The 26,046-nt window shown below is 39.6% G+C and overlaps 1 protein-coding gene across 9 annotated transcripts in view; it reads left to right on the plus strand.

Moving 5' to 3' along the window:
- SPATS2L (spermatogenesis associated serine rich 2 like) overlaps positions 1-26,046 on the plus strand; it is a 162,562-nt gene that overhangs the window by 80,076 nt on the left and 56,440 nt on the right. For all 9 annotated transcript variants that reach the window (XM_019746487.2, XM_074339760.1, XM_074339764.1 and 6 more), the window contains one exon: positions 5,776-5,836. In XM_019746487.2, coding sequence (XP_019602046.2) covers positions 5,798-5,836 — 39 coding nt within the window. In that variant the 5' untranslated portion in view covers positions 5,776-5,797. The remainder of the gene's footprint in view (positions 1-5,775; positions 5,837-26,046) is intronic.

Genomic DNA, 26,046 nt, shown 5'->3' on the forward strand with positions numbered 1-26,046 from the left:
GATCTATAATGGCACGATTGAAAGATTCAGCTAATCTAGTCTAATGAAAGGAATTGTGGCTCAGGGATCCATCGTAACAAATAGCACTGAATCCAGCTGTCCCCTCAATTCTTAATATTTCCATAGATATAATGTGTGTCACTCTCTCCTTTACTCCTTCCCTCTCTCCGTGCTTCCTTCCCTCCCCCATCCTCATTCTCTCACACACATAACACTATCATACACAGAAAAACACCAAAAACACGATGCCAAAACTTCCATGTGAATAAGAAACTCAACTATCCAAATGTCTTCAAATACCATGATTATAGACCATTTTGTAGGCATTCTGATGACTGATCAAAGGTTTCACTTTTTATCTATGGCCTGTAAACAAAAACACCTCGTTATTTGTCAGTGTACCTCACCTACCATCTCTCTTCACTGTTGCAGATAATCAGAAATAATCCTGTTGTGTTCTACTAGTAACGCTCAGGAGCAGGAATAAACGAGAATGAAATTCAGATATTATTTGCTAGCTAGCGTTATTTACTTTCTCCCATATGCCAAGTCAGAGGATAGAAAATGTATCGTTTGGAAGTTATTTAAATGGGAGGTGCATTCGGTGGGATGGGCACCTTTAGGAGAGCATGTGGGCAGGAGCGGCCTTACTGGGGACTGAGTACGCAGGGTCTCTCCTGCTGCCATGCCCATTTAAATGCATGTGTCTGTCACTGTGCTATCATTTGGATGCTTATAAAAATAAATAAAATCTTACCGTTTCTAATCTTTGGTAACATAATAATATATCTATGTGTATTCCTATTTGAGTGGTAATAGAATTAAGATTACATATTACCAAGCTTTCATCCTAACATCAATGAAGGGTAATGGATCTGAATTTATAGCTCTTTTAAGATCTAGGCTGAAAAGCAAATGGGGAGAGATCCGAGAATTTTTGCAAGTTGTCCCTAAAATGTATCAACTCTAGATACACTCTTCTGCAGCAAAAGTCAAAAAGAGTATAGAAATGTGTTTCAGTGGTTCTTTTTCTTTAAAGATTTTTATTGAAATAGAGCTAACATACAATATTATATTAGTTTCAGGGGTACATCATAGTTATTTAACAGTACCCACGTGGCACTATACATAGGTATTACCACATTATTGATTATAATCCCTGTGCTAACGAAGTGAGCACCATGATAAGTCCAGCAACCATCTGACACCACACCTACTATGTTATCACAATATTATTGACTGTATTTCTTATGCTGCATATTACATCCCCATGACTTATTTGTTTTATACCTGGAACTTTGAACTTCTTATTCCTCTTCCCCTTTTCACCTCCTTTTTAAAATTTTCAATTAGTTCACATTCAATATTATTTTGTATTAATTTTAGATGTACAGCATAGTGGTTAGACATTTATGTAATTTAAGAAGTGATCCCCCTGATTAGTACCCACCTGGCACTATGCAGTTATTACCATATTGACTGTATTCCCTATGCTTTACTTTAATCCCCATGACTATTTTGTAACTACCAATTTGTATTTCTTAATCCCTTCACCTTTTCCACCCTGCCCCCCAACCCCCTCCCATCTATCAACTCTATAGATCTAGTACCCATCTGGCACCTACATAGTTATTACAATATTATTAATTACGTTCCTTATCCTAGAGCCTACAGCCCCATGACTACTGTGTAACAACTAACTTTTACTTAATCCCTTTTCTTTTTCACCCATCCCAAACCCCCTCCCACCTGGCAACCATCAAATTGTTCTCTGTATCTATGAGTTTGTTTCTGTTTTATTTATTGTTTATTTTGCTCTTTAGATTCCATTTATAAGTGAAACCATATGACATTTTTCTTTCACCGTTTGACTTAACTCCACTCAGAAGAATATCCTCTAGGTCCATCCATGGCAAGATTTCATTGTTTTTTACAGCTGAGTAATATTCCATTGTATATATGTACCACCTCTTCTTTATCCATTCATCCATTCAGGAACACCCAGGTTACCTTCGTATCTTGGCTACTGTAAATAATGTTTCAATGAACCATATGGATGAGCATGTCTCATTGAAGTAGCATTTTGGGTTTCTTCAGATAAATACCCAGAAGTGAGATTACTAGGTCTTTCTTTGTTTCTTTTTACAGTCTTTGTTTTAAAGTCTATTTTGTCTGGTATAAGTATTGTTACTCCAGCTTTTTTGTTTGTTTGTTTCCATTTTTATAAAATATCTTTCCATCCCTTTGCTTTCAGTCTGTGTGTTTCTCTCAATCTGAAGTGAGTCCCTTATAGGTAGCATATGTAAGGGTCTTGTTTTCTTATCCATTCAGCCCCCCTGTCTTTTGATTACAGCATTTAATCCATTTATATTGAAAGTAATTGTTGATAGGTATGCAGGTATGTAGTTACTGCCATTTTATATTTATTTATTTATTTGTTTGTTTGTTTATTTACTTATTTATTGTCTTAAAGAAGTCCCTCTAAGATTCCTTGTTGTACTGGTTTCATGTTCATAAACTCCTTTAGCTTTTTCTTGTCTGGGAAGCTCTTTATGTGTCTTTCTATTCTAAATGATAGCTACGCTGAGTAATCTTGGTTGTAGGTCCTTGCTTATCATCACTTTGAATATTTCCTGCCAATCCCTTCTGGCCTGCAAAATTTCTGTTGAGAAATTAGCTGACAATCTTATGGGCGCTCCCTTATAAGTTACTAGTTGCCTTTCTCTTGCTGCTTTTAGGATTCTCTCTTTGTCTCTAAGCTTTGCCATTTTGATTGTAATGTGTCTTGGTGTGGGCCTCTTTGGGTTCATCTTGTTTGGGACTCTCTGCTCTTCCTGGGTTTGTATGTCTATTTCTTTCACCAGGTTAGGAAATTTTTTTGTCATTGTTTCTTCAAATAGGTTTTCAATTCCTAGTCTCTCTCTCTCCTCCTTCTGGTACCCCTATAATGCAAATGTTGGTATACTTGATATTGTTCCAGAGGCCCCTTAAACTGTCCTCATTTTTTTTTTTTAATTCTTATATCTTTTTGCTGTTCTGATTGTGTGTTTTCTGCTACCTTGTCTTCTAAGTCAGTGATGTGATCTTATGCTTCATCTAATCTACTGTTGAGCCCCTCTAATGTATTCTTAATTTCCATTATTGTATTCTTTATTTCTGACTGGTTCTTAATTGTTTTCTGTCTCCATTTTTTTCCCTATGTCTTTGTTGAAGTTCTCCCTGAGATCACTGAGCATCCTTATAACCTGTCTTTTGAACTCTGTGTCTGGTAGATTATGTGTCTCCATTTTATTTAGTTCTTTTTCTGGAGCTTTGTTCTGTTCTTTTATTTGGGACATGTTTCTTTGTCTCCGCATTTTGGCTTCCTCCCTGTGTTTGTTTCTATGTATTAGGTTGGGCTGCTATGTCTCCGGTCTCAGTAGAGTGGCCTTATGTAGTAGGTGTGCTGTGGGGTCCAGTGGTGCAGTCTTCCTTGTCACCAGGACCAGGTGCTCCAGATGTGTCCCTTGTGTGGGTTGTGTGTGCCCTTCTCTTGTAGTTGAGCCTTGGTTGCTATTTGCACATCAGTGGGAGGGATTGACCCTTGGGCTCATTGGCTATGAGGACTGTCCATTACTACACTGGAGGAGTTGTGGTGCAGTGGCTGACCCTACAGAGCAGTATCTGCTTCAGCAGGGCTCTGGTGCCTGCCCAATCTGCCCCCTGGTGTGTCGTCCTTGAAGGCAGCTGAGTGATGCTCCAGCTCATTTTGAAACTGGCCACTGGGCACACCAGCCCCAGGGCCACCTAGGAGGGGCACGCTCTAGTTCAGCTGCAGCCTGTGCCCCACCCAGGGCCACCCAGTAGGAGCCACAAAGCAATCCACAGATGGCTACCACCTGCGCTGTACTTGGAAGTACCTCGAGAGGCCAAGCCACAAACCAAGGCCGACTGCCACTAGTGCTGGGCTTAGGGCTACTCATCCAGAGGTGTGAAGCATGCTGAAGCCAGATGCTGCTTGTTTGGGTTTTGTGAACCTTTGAGAGACCCTAGGAAAGTCTGCAGCATGAGCCAAGGCAGGTGGTTTGTATGAAAAAGCCACTGGAAGTGGCTTGGGTGCCTGGAAGTTGAGGGGGATGGGGTCTCGGAATCACCAGGGTATGGTAAACCAGTGCTGTCAGCCAGCTTGATGGAGACTCAGATATGGTGTCTGCCTGCGTCTGCACACTGGGAATGGGGAGGGCTCAATAAAGAAACAATGGCTTCCACCAGCTCTTCAGTCCAAGAGAAAGCTGCCCCTCCAGCCCTTGTACTGAAGCCAGAAAACTCAGTTTCCACCCCACCCCACCATTTGTCCCTGTCGCCTCTCTAGCAGCTGCCCCAGTGCTGAAACTTAGATCCAGTGATTCCGTTGGTGAGTAAGTCCATGCATGGCCTTCTTAAGAGGAGCACCGGCATTGCAGCTGCCTTCCATCACACTCAGCCACATCTCTGCTGGTTTTCACAACCAGAAATTATGGGGACTTCTCTCCCTGGCACTCGAACTCTGGGCTGGGGAGCCTAGTATGGCACTGGGACCCCTTGCTCCTTTGTGGAGGACCTCCACAACCACTTTTTAATGGTCACACGTGGCTGTGGGACCAGCCAGTTCCATGTCTCTGCCTATCCTACCAGTCTCAAGGTGACTTCTTCTGTATGTCTTTAGTTGTAGGGCTTTGGTTCAGCAAGAATTTAGGTGATTCTCAATGGTGGTTGTTCTGTAGTTTAGTTGTAATTTTGATGTGGTTGTGAGAGAAGGTAAGCACAGTGTTTACCTACTGCACCATCTTGACCAGAACTCTCAGTGGTTTTTGATTGACAAAAAGCATTAAACATGCAAATAGGTAGTATATTGATATTGTGGCCTATCTAGCTGCTGATTTCTGAAGAATCTGCCCATTTTAAGTCATTTATGCTCTATTTCAAAAAGAGATTGGAACTATTAAAGACGTAAGATCTAGCTTCCATAATAATGGTGAAAGATTTAGACCAGGTGAGAAGGAAGAAAACACCACAGCTTGATGTTAAGATTACAGATCTCAGAATGGGCCATTCACAAAGAAGATTGGACACTAAAGGCAGAAAAACTAAGGAATTTGGGGAAACAGAAGGATGATGGGCAGTTTTAAGGGGCCATTTGAAACTCAAGATCACGAATTTATCGTCATTAAAAATATGTTGAAGGTATATATGTATGGATGTTCATGATATGTTTGTTGGTAAGTGAAAAAGCAAGTTTTGAAACTGCTATATACAGTGTTTCTTACATTTAAATTCTCGAATAATTTCTCCTATTTCTTCCTCGAGTGCATGATGTAGTTACATACATGCAGGAAAGACTCAACAAATGTTTGTTATATTAACTAGAGGCTGATAAAAGCTTTGGGACAGTAAGGTTTGTGATGACAATGCTTAGTTCAAATACGTACACTTTTCCTCCTCTCAGTGTTTTGACCACCTTTCTTTTACGTAAGAAGCACAGTTTGTGTGCATACCCATCTGTCTTTGTCATTTTTCATGTCAATGCAGCATGAATAAAATATTTTACGTTGTCTTCTAGGGTTATCATAACATGCTTTTAGAACATATACAAGACAAGTGCTTAGCTTGAAAGTATTTTTACATTCCAAAATGGTATTTATTATGATTATGGCTGAATAAAATTGTTTACTATTTTGGAAGAGAGCATAAAAATAACACATTGAGAAATCAATTTTAACACTTTAAAGTTAACCTTTGTTTTTCCCTTCTTTGTAGGGCTTATTCCATTGAAAGCAAGATGGCTGAACTCAATACTCATGTGAATGTCAAAGAGAAGGTAAGATAAAGTTGGATGTAGGCTTGTAGAAACTCTAGACTGGATAATGTGGTTGCTAGCTGGAAAAACCTCAATTACAGTGGAAGAAGGGAAAAATGGTTTGGGGGATATATAGTAAGTTTAACACACTAGAAAATCATTTAACAGAATCATAAGTAGTCTTTACTGAATGTGTATTAGGTATATTACATCCATTTTCTCATTAAAACTTGGTCACAACCTCATAAAGTTAATACTATTATTATTCTCAATTTGTAGAGGAGGGAATTGAAAGTCAGAGAAGTTAAGTAATTTGCCTAAATTCACATAGCTAGTAAGCGACACAGCTGGGATTTAAACCCAGCAGTGCCATTCTACAGTCATACACTTACCCATCATAGTGGTTGCATCTAAGAGCTGCAGTATCATGTTATGTTTCCAGAAATGGCCTCATAGAAAGATATCTAAAACCTTATATAGAGGTTGCGCTGCATAGCCTTTAAAGTTTCTTTCAGCACTGAGAGTTCATGACTCTGAAAATCCCACCTTCTCATCATTGGTTGGAGGCTGATTGTACGTTACAGCCTTTCCGAGTCTTGTCTTCATCTGTGAAGCTTCCTCCAGTTGGGGTCACAGTCCCTCACTTGCCACATATGGCAAGGGTTAGGTCTAAATGATCATAACCATACGAGACTATGGAGATAAATTTGTCCAACCCATTCATCTGGCACCAGGCAACTGATGTTTTAGAAGGGGTTTGTCCCGGGTCACACAGCAAAGTTGGAGAGCCTGGACTAGAACTCTCTCCACCTTCCACAAGGCTATCTCCACTAGTCTATAAACTACTTAAGGATGGAAGTTTGTCTTTCATCCCCTTGTATCCCCACAGTACCTAAAACACAGAGTGAAGGATGAGAGAAGTAACATTTGTGTCATCCTTACTATTTTTTCTTTTATTCAGCAAAGATGTATCAGATCCCTACTTTGTGCCAAACGCTGTTCTAGATGCTGGAATATGGCACCGGACATGTAGATGAGGTCCCTGCTTCCATAGAGCTCACTTTTAGGGGGGGAAACGGAGAATAAAACAAGAACATATAGATGAATACAGTCATTTCAGACAGTGATAAATATGAAGAAGAAAGTAGGGTGGCTACTTTAGATGGGTTGGTCAAGGCAGCTCTCTCGGAGGAGGTGATATTTGAGCTGAGACACAGACAACAGGAAAGAAACACTGCGCAAAGATTCGAGGGCAGAGCATTCCAAATAGAAAAAGCAAGAGCAGATAGCCCAGGTGGACTAAGCTGTGTTTGAAGAGCAAGTGGTCGGGTGGCCAGAGTGTGGTAGGCAGAAGGGATGGTGATGGGCGGTGAGACCAGAGAGTATGGCAGGAGCCAGTGTCAGTAGAATATTATTGGCTCCTCACCTGTGTTCCTGAACCTCCAAAGGATCTGTGGGTAAAATGCAGGGTTCCATGGACTTGGATGGGAAAAAAATACATTTTTCTTTACTAACGTCTAAATGAAGTTTAGCATTTCCTTCAATCACGAATGTAGGCAATGGAAAAAAAAAAAACCTACAGTAGTAGCAAGAGTACCTGTGACTTTCACACCTAGAAATCACAGATAATTACATTTGTAGCAGATATCCTGAATATTGTTTTTTATCACTACTTCACAATTACTGTAGTTAATAGAATCTGTGCTATATTGTGTTATTTGATGTTGATAGAGAAGCACATATTTTACTGTTGCATAAATTTTGTTATTTCATAATATTTTAAATTTATTTCAATAGGAGTGGTTTCATTTGTAATCATATGGATTTTATTTCACGAATATTCAGACGTTATTCTTAGAAGGACCCCATAGGCTTCACCAGTCTGTCAGTGGGGCTCCGTGCCCCAAAAAGTTTAGAACCTAAGACAAAGCCATGAAGGGCTTTATTCAAAGAGCAGAAGTAGCAGTTGAAAGGTTTTAAGCAGAAGCCTGACTTGGAGTGATATTTTTTCAAAAGTTCACCCTGGCTCTGTCAACTACTATGGTACATGTTTTTGTAAATCTTCATACTAAGTAACTTTCCTGTTTAGTGAGAACACAGAGGCTCCAAGTAAAAGTCAAAGTCAGAACAAACTTGTTACCCCAAATCTGTGGACATCGTCAAAACCAACTTCCACCAATATACAATTTCTTTGGAGTCTTTTATGTGTTACCTTAAAAGTTGATACACATTTTTTTATCCATTCTATTTCATAATATATTCCATGTACTATTTTAATACAAAACTTTAATACAAAACTGTTTTTAGTTACTGATCATTAAGCAAACAATAGCAAAAACATATACCCCCTTTATATCATGGCTTCATATTCTCCCTGACTCACAGCCATATACTCAGATGAGACTTTATTCTCCCTAGTTGGAGAAACTGAGTCCAGCACCCCAGTGCTGATCAAAGAAAGGCCAGCCCCTTTCCAAATGTCTGTTGATGGATGAATTGAACACCTCCTAAAGTTGGGCTATGGGAAGGTAAAACACTTTAAACAATCAGAGTCATAGCAATTGATTCCCTGCAAATTATAACGAGTGGACAGACCAATATGATAGGCTCAGCAGTCAAAGACAGAGTGTCTTATTCAAACAGAGGTGGCATCGAGCCAGGAAGGGGAAGAAGGCTGATGTGTCAGCACACAGGGCACAGAAGTTCGGTGTGAACTCGCCATGCACTGGGCTCAGGCGCCACATCATCCACCTGCCATGATCAACGTTACATATGCCTGTGAAGATGAACAGTAGATAGCGGTTTCACTATTGCATTTGAGTCACTTATCAAAAGGTTGACATTATTTTGAAAGAGGGTGATATTTAAGTTGTAAATATTATCAATCCATATGACAATGAAAGTAGAGCTCCTCTAACTCAATTAGTAAATTCCATCTTCCTATGTCAAAAGGTTAATAGATTTCTCAACTCAATAAAATAAATCATAATAAACAACTGAAAATTCAGATCATTTATAATTTTACGTTGATTTATTTTAGTACATTTATTTCCTTTAGTTATTAGCTTTTATGGCCTTTATATGATTAGTTTGTTTCTCAATCTGTCACACAGAGCAATGACATTTTAGTTCTGAAAATTAAGAATAATAACAACTGTTATGTCATAAATTATAAGCTTTTAGAGATCTAAGAATAGATCTATGTAGTGTTCTTATACAATATCTAGTCAAGCACTGGGGGAAATTAAATACTCAATAAAAGCCTTGAGATGAAATGAGCTCATCATTTATCTCTAGTGGGTCTACTATTGGATGAATTGAAAAGGAGTAGGTGCTTTGGTGAGGATGTCATTTCTGTCCTCCGGCAGCTTTTAATGAATGCAAAGGGGAAACTAATAACTTAAGTTTTAATATCCAAGACAACTGTAATTTATAATCGACACTTTTTGTGACTGTTTTATTTTAAAATATCTTTATATGATTGGATTATAACTGTAGTGATTTAAATGGAAATATTGTTGGAGCCAAAGTTCAGTCTCCTTAGTGTGACATGTGTGATCAATCTCCGGTGTGATCTGACCCCCATCTACTTTTATACTTTTATCTATTGCCACTTCTCCACACACACCACACCCTGCAACATAGCAGCCATCCTGACCTCGAATGTTTCTGTCTCCAGGACTTTGCAAAGGCAGTTTCCTGTATCTGAGATGTCTTCCTCAGGGACCCCCCCTCACTCTCCTCCTTTTTACAAATCTTTCAGATATCTCCTTTCTTCTTTCTTCTGCCCCATCTGAATCATTTGTACTTTCTCTATTGTCCTTTTTGCTTCGGTGGGGTTCTCTGCATTCAGCATGCAGCCATTACTCCTTCTATTGTGATCATTAGTTGTCTTTCTTCTCCTGTAAGACTGTGTGCTCCTTGGGGGCAGGGACTGGGCCTTTCAGATCATCGACCCCCAATTAGAATCAGACAAATGACTGGATACCAAATGGTGAATGTGCTTGAATAGTTAAGTTCTTTAGAGGCTGTATTTCCCATTCATGATATTTTGCAAAATCTCAAGCATTCTTGAAAACTGAAATATATATTAATGGAAATGTTACCTCGTTTTAATACCATGTTTCCCCGAAAATAAGATCTAACCAGAAAATAAGCCCTAGCATGATTTTTCAGGATGACGTCCCCTGAACATAAGCCCTAATGCGTCTTTTAGAGCAAAAACTAATATAAGACCCGGTCTTATTTTTGGGGAAACATGGTACTCTCTTTGCTATTAAATCAAGCAAGTTTAGATTGCTTCTAAAAACAGAAACTAAGGTTACTTAGGTGGTTCTGCAAAAAAGCAGCATCTTTATGAGATGCTTATCAAATACCTATGGTCTCAGGTAGGTTTCATGATAACAAGTGATGTCTTTTGGTGAGTAACCTATCATATCCTGCCATATAAAAAAAAAAAAAAATTGAAGGAAGAAGGGAAGGAGGGAGGGAAGGAAGGAGGGGAAGAAATCCCCATATCTCATTTTGTTAAGGAGAAATACCAGAACAAATGGGATAAAATTTTAGGGCTAATCATGGATCTTATATTTAGGGCATACTTACTTTCTATAGCTCTTTTCCAAATGACATATTTTTAAAGAAAGCCAACACTAGAAAATCATAGGTGAGCTAAGGATAGAACTCAAGTAGTGATTATTACATCATTTCTCATGTGAAACACTAAGGTACCAAGCTAAACTGATTTATAAAATTTTAGATATAATTCTCTACTGATAAGAAAGGGTTATTAGAACTAGCATAGACAAAATAAAATTTTTAGTTAGATTATTTCCATGCATTATTATAAATCAGTTTAAATAGAATACAATTCAGCAATAAAATTTAGTGATAGAAAGTAAAGGAGATCCCCATGTGTAAAATGGGATTAATGTTTGAGTGTCCAGCAATGGACTGATAACTAATTCTAAGTGATAACTAGTCCTAAACCACCTTAGAGAACCTAGTACAATCGGGAAGTGAGCTATATGAAAAGTAAGGAAAAAGCATGGAGTTTAGAGACAGACACTGATTAGTAACTCCCCAGTTACTAGCGAGCAGGCTGGAGCAAGACCCTTAACTTGTCTGGGCCTCAGTTTCCTAATCTGTAGATTGGGTGTGATGATAACACCTACTTAACAAAATCATCCAATACAGTAATAAATGTGGAGCTGCTTTATGAGCTCTTAATCATATAAACTCTAGAGGATCTAGAGGACCTCATCTGTTTATTTTACAATTTAAAAAGTGGAAAGGGAGCTCTAGTTAAGATAAAATATAAATTCATACAGAACTGAGATTAGAAAGAAAACAAAATTTTAAAAAGCCCAAATGAGAAAAAGAACATAAAACTGGACTTAACTTTCTCATACTTCGATAGCTGTTGCTGAGCCTCACGAAAAATAAGTGAGATTAGAAAATGTGATGCTCTGGAAATGAAGAAGAGCTTAGACTATAATATCCTTGCTGAGCTGTGCCACTTACTGTGAATAGCTTTAAGAGCTGTTCACGGTGCAGAGGTAAATTGGGCTGTAAACAATAATCATACAGAGTCATTAAGGTGATAGAGGAGGAACAGAAAAGGGGAGAACAACCGCTTGGCCACAGTGGGAAAAGGGCTGGGTTGTCTCAACATTTCTGCCGCTGGCTGAGGTACACTGTGTGGTAGAGTCTGTCCACAACAGGTAAGCAGATGTCCCTCTTTATTGTGATTCTTTCCCTGTAACTGCCTCAATCTGTGTTTTACAAAGGACCAAAATATAGTTCAAATCTTTATGTGGGGTGCAGTATGGTCAGAAAACCTAAGCATTTGATTGAAGAGGTTTTTAGCAGGATCAGGGAAAGTACAGAAGAAAGCCGTCATTGTGCATCTTTAAAATATTAACTCTGTTTAATACAGAACTCATTTCATGGAACTCGTGACAAGTTTTAATGACATGCAGTTGTTTTAAAAGACCGAACCATGCAAGCTTTGGGGCACATCTTAATTTTATAAGTTTTTAGAAGTGTTTAAGTCAGCTTAGCCCAATCGTTGGATTCAAGCAGCAAGAACATAAGCCACACACACAGCTTTTAGGTTTCACTACGGACAGGTTTTTGTCATCATTTTCTCATAGGAAAGGGTCATTAAATTTCCCTTTCAAAGAAAGGAGAGATGTTGACAATAGTTACTGCCTAATGCTTATGTACAGAACTGCTGTTATTGTTGCTTGGCAACTAGAAGAGGTTTGACAAGGAGTCTAAAGGAACTGAAGGAATAAATGGAAATGTCAGCATCAGTTTCAGGGGATAAGAAGAAATTTACTGTTGCAGGACTACCATCACATTGCCTTTTCCAAGCTTGACGGTTAGAAGCCAGTGTGTCTGTTCTGCTTCTCCTGCCCCCCTCTCTTTCCAGCCTTTCATTGATAGACTCTTTTGTACTGTGGCCGAGAGGGATATATGAGGTAGATGGTTAATGCTAAGAAATACAAGAGCATGTCAAAAACTAAAACCTTTGGTAGCAGGAAAAAAGTTACCTCTGTTGTCAATCCCTTGGAATTTATGGGTATTTTACCAATATTCTAGTTATTTCTCACCATAGCCTTTCATAGTAAATTATTCACTTTTTACAGATTAAGAAAAAAGACAGAGCTGCAGTGGTTTCTTCTCTTCTGACCCTGAGCACTAAAAATCTGTCCAGATAAATTAGATAGGTAAATAGATAATTTGATTGATTAAGCACTTAAAAGTATGCTGCTTTTATTATTATTAAAACTACTTTTTCTCTATGATTTCTCTACAACCTGATTACAAGTTATTACAAACTCCTTATAAGCACAAATGGCCTTTTAATTTATTTGTGTATTTAATAGCTTTTATAATACTATCAAAATCTTTATGCCCCAAAATATTTGGTAGTCAATATTTAGTTAATAATCGAGCCAAGATTTTATAATGATGATTCTCAGCTGTTAGAAGAAGGGAGCATGCCTTCCTGTTTTGGGACAAGTGTTAGATGTTAGTGGGGAAGAGACGGGTAATTAGAAAAAGCATACTTGTGATCATTTGAGTCCTCCCAGAAGCAGATGCCAAGATGAAATTATATGAGCATGAGGTTTCTTGGGGGTCGGGGGAGCAGGTGAGAACTTATAAAAGAAAAACCGAGAGGAAGGAAGCGTGAGCAGGCAGGGAGAGTCTACAGATGTCCATGCAGGTTTGACGTCTTTGAAAGAAGAGGGAGAAGAAAGGAAAATTGGGTAGGCAGTCTCAACTTGCAGTGCCATTCTAAGAAAGTTGCCACAGGCTGATGGGGAGTCCTTGGGCCAAAGCTGCCGACTGGGGGATACCCTACCCATGTCCCTCAGACATGAGCTTTCACTAGTACTCCACCACCTCAGTTGTTGACTGAGAACATCCTGGGGGAAGGGTGGCATGGGTGCCAAGGCACCAGTGGACCCAGGGGATTGGCAGCTGGGCTGTCAGTCAACTGTGCTTCCCTCAATGGGAGATTTCCATAGCTACCACAATATTTGAGAGTATAACAAATGTTATGTTTAAAAAGAAAATCAAAATACCTATTTTAGAATCCATTCACCTAAGAGAAAAGCATGTGACTTATGTGTTTATTGAAGAGAATTAATAAGAAGTTCAAGAACCACTGTTCTAATTAGTAAGTTAAAATACAAACTGTATTATTTCCTTTCCTTTCGTAAGCTGAGCCATACTGCCACTAGTATAGAGAGTCTTCTCGGCTTCTAGGGCAAACAATGATTTCAGTAGCCTTATTTTCTTTTATCAGTATACTTTATTTCTAATCATGTTTAAGGAAACAAAGGGACATGTTAATTCTACTGAAAAACTATGTGTTCTTTGGTACATTGTGTAATCTCTCTGAGCTTCCATTTTCTTATCTTCCAAATGGGGGATTCACGTAGAGGATCTCCAAAACCCTTTCCAACTCTAAAGTTGGATGACTCCATGGTCTTTCCTGCCTCATAAGTGCCGTCCGTGCAAGACCAAAAAGGGGGACTGTGCCACATATCAGAGAACGCTGGCGCAGCCTTAGTCCTAACACAAAGGAGCTGCCTCCGTTGGACTGCAGTACACGACGTCTCTGTACTCAGTTTCTTGTACAAATAAAGGAGTTTAATTAAACCACCTCGAAGGTCCTTTTACCATTCACTGGTACGGCATTTATCTTGCCTAGGGACCCTTCAGAACTCTGCTTCTCAATCCTTGAAGATAATTATCAATAAAAGTGTATTGAAATAATTATTGGGGATAATTTACATAACTTGGAGTTATTAACTTTTATTATGGTGAGAGCGTTAACATGAGATTGACTCTCGTTAAGTAGACAATACAGTATTAAATGATAGGCACAGTATTATTGTGCAGTAGTTCTCCAAAACCTAATCATCTCAGGTCACTGAAACCTTATGCCAGCTGAACAGCAATTCCTCATTTCTTTCTCCCCGTAGCCCCTGGCAGTCACCATTCTTACTCTGTGCTTCTATGAGTTTTGACTATGTGACTATTTGAGATGCCTCATATAAGTGGATTCATGCAGTATTTGTCCTGTGGCTGGCTTATTTCACTTAACAGTGTCCTCATCCATGTTGTCATATATGACAGGGTTTCCTTCTTAAGGCTGAATAATATTTCATTGTATATATATACCACATTTTCTTCATCCACTTATCCATTGGTGGACATTTGTTAATGTTTCTTTTTAAAAAAATATTTTATTGGCTCAAACTGTAATTTTAGTTATTTGACTGAGGCTGACTGCACAAATTAGCTTTAACTCTGTTTACTGCTTTTAGAGGAAAAGCAAACGAACAAACTCAACATCACTGGAAAAACAAGGTCTGGTCAATCAGATGGTAATTTTTACTGGTGTTGAAACCAGCATGCCTTTTTAAAAATTGGTCGTCAGCCTATTAAAATTAAAAAATAGTATGTGGGTGAACAAACACACTTCCTCCAAAGAGAGAGTGTGTTCCTGGTTTTTACGATGTTCAGGTGGGTCTCCTTCATTCATGCCTCAGTGAAGAAATAGCCAATGTTGATATAGTTTAGAGATTAACTTAATTCTTTTATTCTGGTATTGACTAAAAAGGGTAATTAACTCCTTTATTCTTGTATTGATTAAAGGGTATTAGTAACTTACACGTTTATGGTACTCTTTATCTGAAAAGTTCTGTGAATGAGTGAGAAAAAAAATCCACAAGAGACTGGATGTCAATAATTACCTTTCCCCTCCCCCACCCAAATGAAGACCTTAAATCCAAAGAAAAGGAGGAAAGGTTTTGACTGAATAGTCTAAATTAGAAGCAGAAGATAAATTAAAATTATCTTGCTTGTCTATCCTGATTAAAAGCAAAATGTCTTATAAAAATAACATTGCCATTTTCTGATTTCATCAGAAAAGGTATTTACCTAAGTCCTAATACTGTGTGGGTGTAATAGGCTGGTTGAAAACAGACTTCCAATGGCCTCAGGGGCTCACCCTGCCCTAAATTATGTGCAAGTCTAACTGGTGATTTTGGGAAAATATGAGGAAAAATCAAACACAATTATAGAAAACATGCAGATATACACTGAATATGTGCTAGCTAAATGCATGAAATGAAATGTATATTAAGCCCATTACTTGTCTCAATAGAGGCTAGAGGGCAACTGCTACTATAGCAACCGTTTGATGTATATATATATATGTATACATAAGTATACATATATATATATGTGTGTGTGTGTGTGTGTGTATCCATATAGAAACCACAGTGACCTTAGTAAGTATGCAAATATCACACTCCTTCTCTGAGTAAAACCCTTCAATGGCTTGCCCTTAGAATAACGCTCAAAATTATAAGATGGCTTTCAGGGCCTTGCACACTTTGGCCCATGATGTTTTGATCCAAGTTCATCTAAAATCCCCTTCCTTGTAACATTTAATGATCCAACAAGCCTGAAGCTTCATTATTTTGAGTGTGTGTCTAATCCCTCAGTCCTGTCCGTTAGTAGCTGTCATACATTCTTCCTGGAACACTCCATCTCTTCTCCGCTTCCCCTCTCCTGTCTTAGTCTTACCCCTCAGCCTCAGTTTAAATGGATATCAATCCTTAGAAGGGGCTTCCCTGACTCCCTAGATTAGGATAGGTCACCCTGTTATGGGACCCAAAGCATCTTTACTTCCCCTTCTGTAACACTCGTCAAACATCTGTCTTTCGAGACTATCAACTCCAAAGCAGGTCAGGGGTTATATTTGTCACTGAGTGCAGCTCAGCTTCTAGCACAGTGTGGACATGGTGACTGAATGGATAAACTAATAACGTAGATTAAAAGACCAATATCAACTCTGAGGGAAGTTCTCGTGGCGATACTCTGGCCTCTATACTTGGCTCTGGCCCATCCAAAATCCAAACCTACAATTTGGATAAGATATAGAAGACGTTAGCTAATTTTTAAAATAATACAAAATTGGAAGGAATGGCTAACGCATTCCCTATTTTTGGTGGCAAAAAACAAGTTTCTAAAAGATAATAGCCAGCTGGAGTGATGAGTCGGAACTTAACAGATTGAAATTTATCAATGATGAATGCAAAATCCTACCCTTGCATTCTAGTCACTGCACAAGTATAGGACAGGAGACACCTGTCACAGAAGCAATTCAGGGCACGTTAGTAGGAGAGTAAGTTCCGTTTGCGGCAGTAGTTGACGTGGCTCCTAAGAGTGCTAATGCCATCTTTGATTCCTTTCATGGAGATGTAGGGCCCAGCCATGACAGGAAGGCCCCACAGTGCTCTGCGCTGATCCAGCCATCTCTGCAGCAGTGTGCTTCATTTACAGGAACACATCTCAACAGGATACCCTCAGAGGAGCTTGCCCAGGGTGGTAAAAGCTTGGGAAGCACAGCTTATGGAAAACTGCTGAAGAGCAGAGGTTTGCTACATAAAACATGGAATTCTGGGGAATACTTTATTTCCTTGAAAAAAAAGTGAAGGGCTAGTTTTTAGAAAAAAGATTGTAGTTACACACCTGAAGGAGGAACTAAGACCCAGGATTGGCACTAACATCCCTTTCTGCCCACATCCTTCTTAACATCCACCCGCTCTCATCCCCTCTCTCTCTTTGACACCTGCTCTTTGTTCTCCATAGGATCTCTCATCCCTTAGCCTCTTGTTTTCCAACCCGTTGTCCCTCTTCACAGACCGCAGAGGCCTTGATCGGCTACCTTAATGATTCTCAGCCCCCATATCCCTGAGCCTTCGGATCTATCACTATGTTTCTTACGGTTTGTAACCTTGGATCATTTTCTTTGCTTCTGCTCCTGGCTTATGGAGACTCTCTAGGGAAAGCCATGCCAACTGGCTCCACGACAACTCTGTGTTTTCTACAATTACTCGCGGGCCTCCAGTCTTTCTCAGCGTCCCTTCATTCATCTAGGCCGTTTCCTGTCACATTCCGAAAAGCAGCTCTAAACCCTTTTCCGCTTTTTTAGCCCAAAGCAAAGTCCAAAACTCTCACATAGAGGAAATAGTTTCCTTAAATTTGCCGCTTCACAATCTCAGATTTTTATTGTATCTTCTGTACTCTTCCTTTCTATCCTTTCCTCCTTTGTCAGAAGTCTGAGAATGAAAGAGAACCACCCCCTTCCTTTCCAAAGCGTGCTTTTTCACAAGGATTTTGATACCTTTTTTTTTTTTTTTTTTTTCATTTCCTCTAGGACTTTGTTTCATAATTTATTTCCTCTCTTCAAATTCTTTCTCATTGCCAGGGCCTTCCCTCGGTCAGTGAACATACTCAGATATTTTGGGGAGATGAATTGTGCAGTGATTGTTTCAGATGGGTTGGGGAGAGGAGAAACCAAGCCAGGGAATCTAGTTAGAAGGCTTTTTCCAGAGTCCAGGTGAAAAGCAGAGGGAACCTGCAGTGAAAGAAGGAATGGAGAGCAGGTGAGATTCAGAAGGGATTTTGTTGTTTAGAATGACTCTTGAGTTAGTTGTTACTTACGACTTTGCCTTATTTTCCTACTGTTTTGTTAGCTCCTTGGGGGCAAAGACTGTCAGATTTATCTCACTTTCCCTCACCAAATCTGGCTTGAATGAATGAACAGTTAGAATTCCCTCAAAACATGTGTGTATGGGGAGAGAGCTGCCCTCTGAAAGGTATATTATTAAAAAGAAGATAACCTGTTTCCCCGAAAATAAGACCTAGCCGGATAGTCAGCTGTAATGGGTCTTTTGGAGCAAAAATTAATATAAGACCCAGCATTATATTGTATTATATTATATTATATTATATTATATTATATTATATTATATTATATTATATTATATTATATTGACCTGGTCTTATATTTAGTAAAATAAGACCGGGTCTTATATTAATTTTCGCTCCAAAAGACGCATTAGAGCTGATTGTCCATCTAGGTCTTATTTTCAGGGAAACACAGTAGTTCATGGAAAAGGAAAAGACATCTCCATATTAGGAAGAAGAAAGTACACCTTTGTTCCTCAAATTGTGATCTTGTATTAATTTCACATTGCTGTAACAAATGGGATTTGCTGTAACAAGTCTCCACAAACGTAGTGGTTCCGAACAACACAAATTTATTACTTAAGGTTCTGGAGTTCGGAAGTCTGCATAGGTCTTATTGGGCTAAAATCAAGGTGTCAACAAGGCTACATTCCTTTTCAGAGGCTGTAGGGGAGAATTTGCTTTCTTACCTTTTTCAGCTTCTAGGAGCTGCCTGCATCCTTTGGCTCATAGTCCCCTGTCTTCTTCAAACCCAGCAATGGCTGGTCAAGTCTTTCTCACATTGCATCACTCTGACACTGACTCTTTGCTTCCTCCTTCCACTTATAAGGACCCTTGTGATTACATTGGGCCCACTGAGATAATCCAGGGTAATCTGCCCATCTCAAGGTCAGCAGGCTAACTACCTCAATTCTATCTGCAACCTTAATTTGCCATATAACCTAACATATTCAGATTCCAGGAGACTAGGGCATGGATATCTTTGTGGGACATTATTCTGCCTGCCACATCTTTAAATAGCCTCTACATCATCTGGGAGCTTGTAGAGATGCAGAATCTCGGGCTCCAGCCCAAACCTCTGAATCAGAATCTGCATTGTAATCAGGTCCCCAGGTGATTTGAATGTACTTTAAAATTTGAGAAGCCACAGCTAGGCTATCTCTAAGTCCTACTTTAAACTTCTCACGATTCTATGAAAACTGCATTTTTTCCCCACTTTCAAATCTTTATTATCCCTCCTTATCCTGGTTTCCTGCCAAAAAAAAAAAAAAAAAGAGAGAGGTTAATTTTGATTTGTACCCCTGGTGTTAATTCCCAAAAAGTCAGCCAAGTAGAACACGACAATACCTCATGTATATTTTTTTCCCCCGCTGGCAAGAAGTAGATGCGAGGAAAGGCAATTAAATTATAGAATTATCCATGATGTAAAGGTACTGGTCTGCAAAGAATATTTTCTTCCCCAAAAAGATTCACAGGAGAGCTGCCTTCATTAGTGTGAAGATAATATTAGCAGCCCAAGAAGTGAAGCAAAATGTACACAGATGAGCTGTTTTTAAGGCATCTCTGAACGACTCAGCCTTAGAAATGGGACCAAAGCTGATTATAAAATTCCTTTCAGAGTTGCAGGAATGGCAAACCCATCAATACCTCTGGTTCTGACTGGTACGAAAAGGAGGTTGCTGGCTGTTTGATTGCTTTCCTTATTGTAGGGGATAAGATTAAGCTCACCTCCAAGGCTTCAGGCACCTCAAGGCCAGGACCGGCCATATGCATGCAGTTCCTGGGACCTAGGAGGTGCTCCATACATTTGGGGCTTGAATCCTTGTTAGTACTGTGTAATACTTTATGCTCAATTACAGAAATACACTGGGAAAATGGATAAATAAAACTGGAATACTTTAGTAACCATCTTACTAGACTTCCTACTTCCTTTTGTTCATTCAGTAGTTCATTCCTTTATTCAACAAACATTTATGAATCATCTACTGAATGCCACCCATTGTTCCAGGCCCAGTGGATATAAAGATGTGGTCCCTGTCACTCAGGAGCTCCCATCCCAGGGGGGCAAATAGTCACATAAGTAAATATATAATTATGGCAACATGAGTGCCAGAAGAGTTACGTGAACAAGGCTCATGGGACTCTCTTCTCCCACCCATTATGCACATTGCTAACTGGCTTTATCTTTGAAATTGTCCGTTTCTCCCCTTTGCCAACTGAACTAATTATTTGGCTTTATTGTCTTTATGTTCAGCCCTTGCTACTAATGTTGCCTCTAGGCACTTGGTATTTATTCTAGAAAATGAAACCCTCTCAAACTAGTTCAGGTAAGAAAAAAAAAATAGGGTTATTATAAGGTCTGGTAGGGTCTCATGGGGCTTAAGAAAAGTTGAAGAAGCAGGAAAGGCAGGAAGTGAGTTAGCTCCCAAATGCCCCTGTTTTCTCCCTTCATGTTGAGTAGTCTAGGCCCCCAAGGCCAAGGATCTGATTGGCCCATTTGGCCTTTTCAGCTGGGCCACTTCCTGACCACTGTGAACATTGTCACTGTGTTCTGATTGCTTCCTTCATATCACTTTCATAGCATGAGCTGCAATTACAGGTATTTTAATTTACGTGTTTATATCTCTTTTCCTTTCTAGGTTTGGTAGTGACCATGTCTGTTTTGTTATTACTATATCCAGCCACTCATACAGTACCTGATCATAGAGGGCATTTAGCGGCTTAAAAAAAGAAGAAAGAATGAGAGGGAGAATAAAAACACGTGTTGTTAGTCACCCTCGAGATGAGTTTCCTTCTGGTACCAGTCAGCTTGCAGGAGAGGGGAGGCTGGGGAGAGCTTTGGGTCCGTTGATCGCTCAGCAAGGCTGTGGAGGAAGGCTCTTAGGCAGAGTGGTATACAGAGCAATCTCCCCCGAATACGTCTTGGCAACACTAGCCACATGTTCTTTCAATTGCAAAGACATGCCAGCCTGTACACCTAGAATCCCTTTTCCTTTGTAGCCCAATGTAAATCCTTGCACCCTTTTCTTTTTAAAATTTATTGAGCAGCTAATATATGCTAAATTCTATATCAGACACTTTACATGCATCATCTCTTTTCATTTTTATGGAGCTTCTAGCAAGTAATAGCCTCATTTTACAGCGACAGAACCAAGTTTCAACAATTTAAGCAGTTCATCTAAAGTCATAGAGCTAGCACGTGTCAGAACCAAGATTAAAACCCAGTTGTGTTTAATTCCAAAGTTCCTTCCATGACATTTGGCTGTCTCCTCTATGACGTATTCTCCCTTCCTCTTGCAAACTTAACTGCTCCCTTCTCTATAGTACCACAGTACCTTGTTCCTAAAGACAGCTCAGTGTTTTTACACACTTTCGGGTACAGATGGTTCTGGCTCCAGTGCTACACTGTCCCTCTTAGGGGAGGAACTGTATCTGGTTCCCTTTCATGTCCTCAGCGCTCATCACTTAGTAGGGTCTCAACCAGTATCTGCCTGCTGGGCTGAGCTTTGGAAGGATAGGCAGTTACTATGCCATTTCATGTTTTTAAAATACTTGGGAAAGGTAAAGCAGTTGCTAAATACATGTTTTTAAAATACTTATGAGGAGTACCTTACCATAAAGAAAGTGGGAATTATCGCATCTTATAAATATTTTTTTCCATTTCTGTTACTAAAATTTAAAGAACATACATGTATTATGCCTCACTACCCATATAATGTCATAGAGGTCACATCACAATCAAATGAAACTCACCCCTGCTATTGTGGACGGTAAATGCAGAGTGATGGGATGGTCCAAACACGCTGGTAGAATATTCCTTTGATGCAAAACAGCAGCCTGGTACACCTACAAATTGGCATTCTCTCATTCAACAAATAGTCATCACATGCACATTATTAGTCACTTGGGGTGGGCATGGTGACTATGCAAAAATATCTGAGAGGAGGCTTCTACCCTTGTGTCACCATCGAGTCGACACAGCATGTACACACACACTTAGGATAGAAAGGAGAAGGTGTGAGGTGTTAAGAGACACCTACTCCTAAGGGCTATAGAAATTGAAAGGAAGCAGGGAGGACTTCTGGCAGGGATGGGGGAGGACTTCATGGAACACATGCATCTCAGCTGGAATGTAAGATTCGGACAAGTAGACACATCTTGGGTCAAAGGCAAAACTCACACGGAGGTGAGGGTGAGAGGCCAACTCTGGGCTCGCGCTTGTCCGTAAAGGGCAGAGCAAGAGGAGCGTTTGGAAAAGCAGGTTGGAGCCCAATTTGATGGCCACGAATGCCAGGTTGTCGAGATCTAACTTTATTCTGAAGGAGGGCAGTAAAATGGCCATGATCAGACTTGAGGAAGACCAATCCGGCAGCAGCCTCAGGACGAGTTTGCAGAGGGGAGACTGGAAGCAGAGAGAGTGGTTATTGTACGTGTATTTGATAACACTGGGTCTGTCCTGATCCCACAGCTGTGTAGGTGGACTGAAAACTTTGGTCAGAACCATTTTTGAAACTCAGACATAGTCTAAATAACTCAGTAAGCCAAAAAGGATTTCTAAAGAGTCATCACAAACAGGCTCAAAAAAATACACAGTGTGAATGAGGAAATCTGCTAACAGCTCTTAAACCAGACAACTCAGGTACAGAGGAGGTAGGTTAATGTAGGAAGTTGAAATCAAACAGCTTCTGAAAGCCACACTGCCTCCCTGCTTAGTGTGGGCGAAATGCCATCAGGGCGGGCCTGAGGCAGAATGGGGCAAAATGTGCACAGCCAGATAGAAAGCCCCAGAGAGAAGAGGATGGGGGAGATTAAAATGCTGAAGGTTACATCAAAACAACTTTTGAGGTGCGAAAGGCAGATTTCTCGATAGCAAATTGAATATGCTGAGCCAGATTTAAAGTAGAGAAGCAAAACGGGGACGTGATTTGGGAAAGGTAAAGCAGTTGCTCAATGAAGTGTTCGCTAGCGGTCTGCTTGTCACCCAACAGCCTGCGCTGCTGCCTGGTCGGCCCTCCTGGACCACTCTGTTTGAGGCGTGAGAACCCTTGAGAGACGCAGTCAAGTGCAGCTTCAAACAGTGGGCTCTCACGTGAAGCTGCAGCAGCAGGCACATCGGCTTGGGCTGTGGCAGTGAAGTAAAGGCTGTGTGTCTGAAGCAGCGCCAGAAACAGCCTCTGCAAAACAGCCACCGCTGGCTGGCGTGAATTTTATGAGTTCCCCGTATGCAAACTACCATTAGTCACGCATTGATTGATCCATTCCTCCCCAAGCTTCATTTCCAAATGCAAAGGCAGCCTTTCAATACAGCTTCACTCTAACTCTGCCTTTGTCATCCTTCCTTATATTTAAAGCTATTTCATAATGAGGTCTTTTTGAGATATAAATACTTAGACCTCTGCTGCATCATGAATAGTGACACTGTGAGGTTCCTGTATTTTTTTTATTTAAATTTCTGTATTTTTATGCACGCAGATGAGTATACATGATTTCTCCATCTTTCTTAAAGACATTTTCATAGGAAAATAAATGTAGTGACTAGAAATAAGAAAGTGGAGAAACAATCCTACTCTCTTCACATTAGCTAAGTCTGGTGATTAAAGTAGAAACAGAGCTTAGCCCAGAAATTCACTAGAATTCAACATTGCTATAGAATACCTCAGAATAGGCAGACATTTCTTTTGTCCTTTTTGTTTTCTCATTTTTTAAAACTTGACATCCCTGTCTTAATTACATTCCTCTGGGAATTGTATGCAATATTTGTTGTTAGATTTGATATCAGAACTCAGTTATTGATAATTTTCTAAGGATACGCTCAGAGCTAGGATATATAAAATGACAAGGAGAGATGTATACTCTATCTGACCATAGTTGTATTGTTTTATTTTTATTTATTTATTTTTTTGCCTTTAAAAAGAGAGAGGAGTAGGAGAACTGTCTAAAAACGACGTGCCTGTATAAACCATGGTTTATACTACACTTTACCTTAACGTGATAAGGTGGACTGTGTTTTACAGCGGAGGAACTGGAAGCGCATGGAACAGTTATGTGAATTCCATAATTCTGCGTCTTTACTCATCGCAGTTCTGCTGGATTGAAAACTCTGGTTGAATGTAACGACAGCTGGCCCCTGAACAACGTGGGGATTAGAGATCCTGACCCCCAAGCAGTCAAAACTTCATGTGACTTTTGACTCCCCCAAAACTTAGCTACTAACAGCCTACTGTTGACTAGAAGCCTTACTGACAACATAAACAGTTAACACATATTTTGTGTTACATGTATTATTTTCTATAGCCTTACAATAAACTAACCTAGAAAAAAGAAAACGTTATTAAGGAACATGGACGAGAAAATACATTTACATTAATTATTGAAAAAAATCTGCTTATACATGGACCTACATAGTTCAAACCCGTGTTGTTCAAGGGTCAACTGTATAATGTAGTTAATATAATTAATAACTAAGCATTGTATTATTTATAAGGACATGGCTGATGTGGTCATTTAAGAAATTTTGTATACTAACCAACTGTAGTGGTTTGAATGCTAGAATTTTATTTAAAAGAACTACATTAGAAGGGTAACATACAGTGTTAAGCATGAGTCCAAGGCACTGATCACTACAGGCCATCGTGTTTATTGTTGGACAGACACTGTTAATAACTTTCCTGGGTTGGATGCAAATGTGTTTTTGTTCTTGTTTTTTCTTACTCCCCATCTTGGCTTCCTTTGAAAAAGAGAGGGAAATGGGGAGCTATTGGTCAAAGGGTACAAACTTACAGTTATTAAGATTAACAAGTTCTGGGGATCTAATGTACAGCGTGGTGAATGTAGGTAATAATACTGTATTATGTACTTGAAAGTTGTTGAGAGTACATCTTAAAAAAAAGAAATGGTAATTATGTAATGGGGTGGAGGTGTTAGGTAATGCTATGGTACTAATCATTTTGCAATATTTAAGTCTATCAAATCAACACCTTAACTTATACAGTGTTTTATAGATACAGATGTAGATGTAGATACAGAGCTATCTAACACAATCAATGAATAAGAAAAGACAACTTTACAAAACGATAGTTGAGTAATGACCACAAGACCTAAATCCTTTGCACAGCCTGTAGGCCCTGCATGATCTGGTTCCTGCCCACTTCTGGCCTCACCTCACCCTCTAGAAGCCTCACCCTCTGTCTCCCTCCTTACTCACCTCCAGCCCCTGCCTCCTCATCTGTGTCTTGCTCCTCCTTCATGAAGTTCCCTCTGCCTAAAATGCCTTTCCCCTTACCTCCCACTCATCTCTGTATCTATATAAAGGCAGGTCTCCCTTTCATATGACTTTATAACTTTTATTTCATTGTATATGTACATATTTGTGTGATCATTTGATCATTGTGTACATTTCTCTCAAGTCTATAAATTCCAGGAAGTTTGGTGCCTTGTCATACAATAGGCATTCAAAAAATATTGAATGGATTTTTAAAGAGGGAAAAGAGAAAAAGTGAGAAAAAACTTAGATTTGAACAAGTTATTGTTTTTTAATATGAAGGCTAGAAAAACGAAGAACCATAAAATGTGAGAATAGAAAAAAATATCAAAGGAATCTTGAGTCACATATATACAAATACATATATTGTATTAATATTAGAGTCTTCAGCAAACCCCACATAGTTAGTATTTATGAGTGTTAAGATTCAAAACCAGGGCCAGCCCGGTGGCTCAGGCTGTTGGAGCTCTGTGCTCCTAGCTCCGAAGGCTGCTGGTTCAATTCTCACATGGGCCAGTGGGCTCTCAACCACAAGGTTGCCGGTTCAACTCCCGCAAGGGATGGTGGGCTGTGCCCCCTGCAACTAGCAGCGGCAACTGGACCTGGAGCTGAGCTGCGCCCTCCACAGCTAAGACTGAAAGGACAACAACTTGATTTGGAAGAAAGTCCTGGAAGTACACACTGTTCCCCAATAAAGTCCTGTTCCCCTTCCCCAATAAAATCTTTTTTTTAAAAAAAAAAAGATTCAAAACCAGCTTTCCAATCTATAGTGTCAGAACCTCTACAAGTCACATACCCACGGCTTTGCTGTTTTCTCATTACAATCCAAATACTCTTGCACACAGACCTATATGGTGAAGGCTGCCAATTTTCTAACATAATTAGAAATATGCTATACTGCTTAATTAAA

Source organism: Rhinolophus sinicus, linkage group LG01 (genome assembly GCF_036562045.2).
Source record: "Rhinolophus sinicus isolate RSC01 linkage group LG01, ASM3656204v1, whole genome shotgun sequence".
NCBI lineage: Eukaryota > Metazoa > Chordata > Mammalia > Chiroptera > Rhinolophidae > Rhinolophus > Rhinolophus sinicus.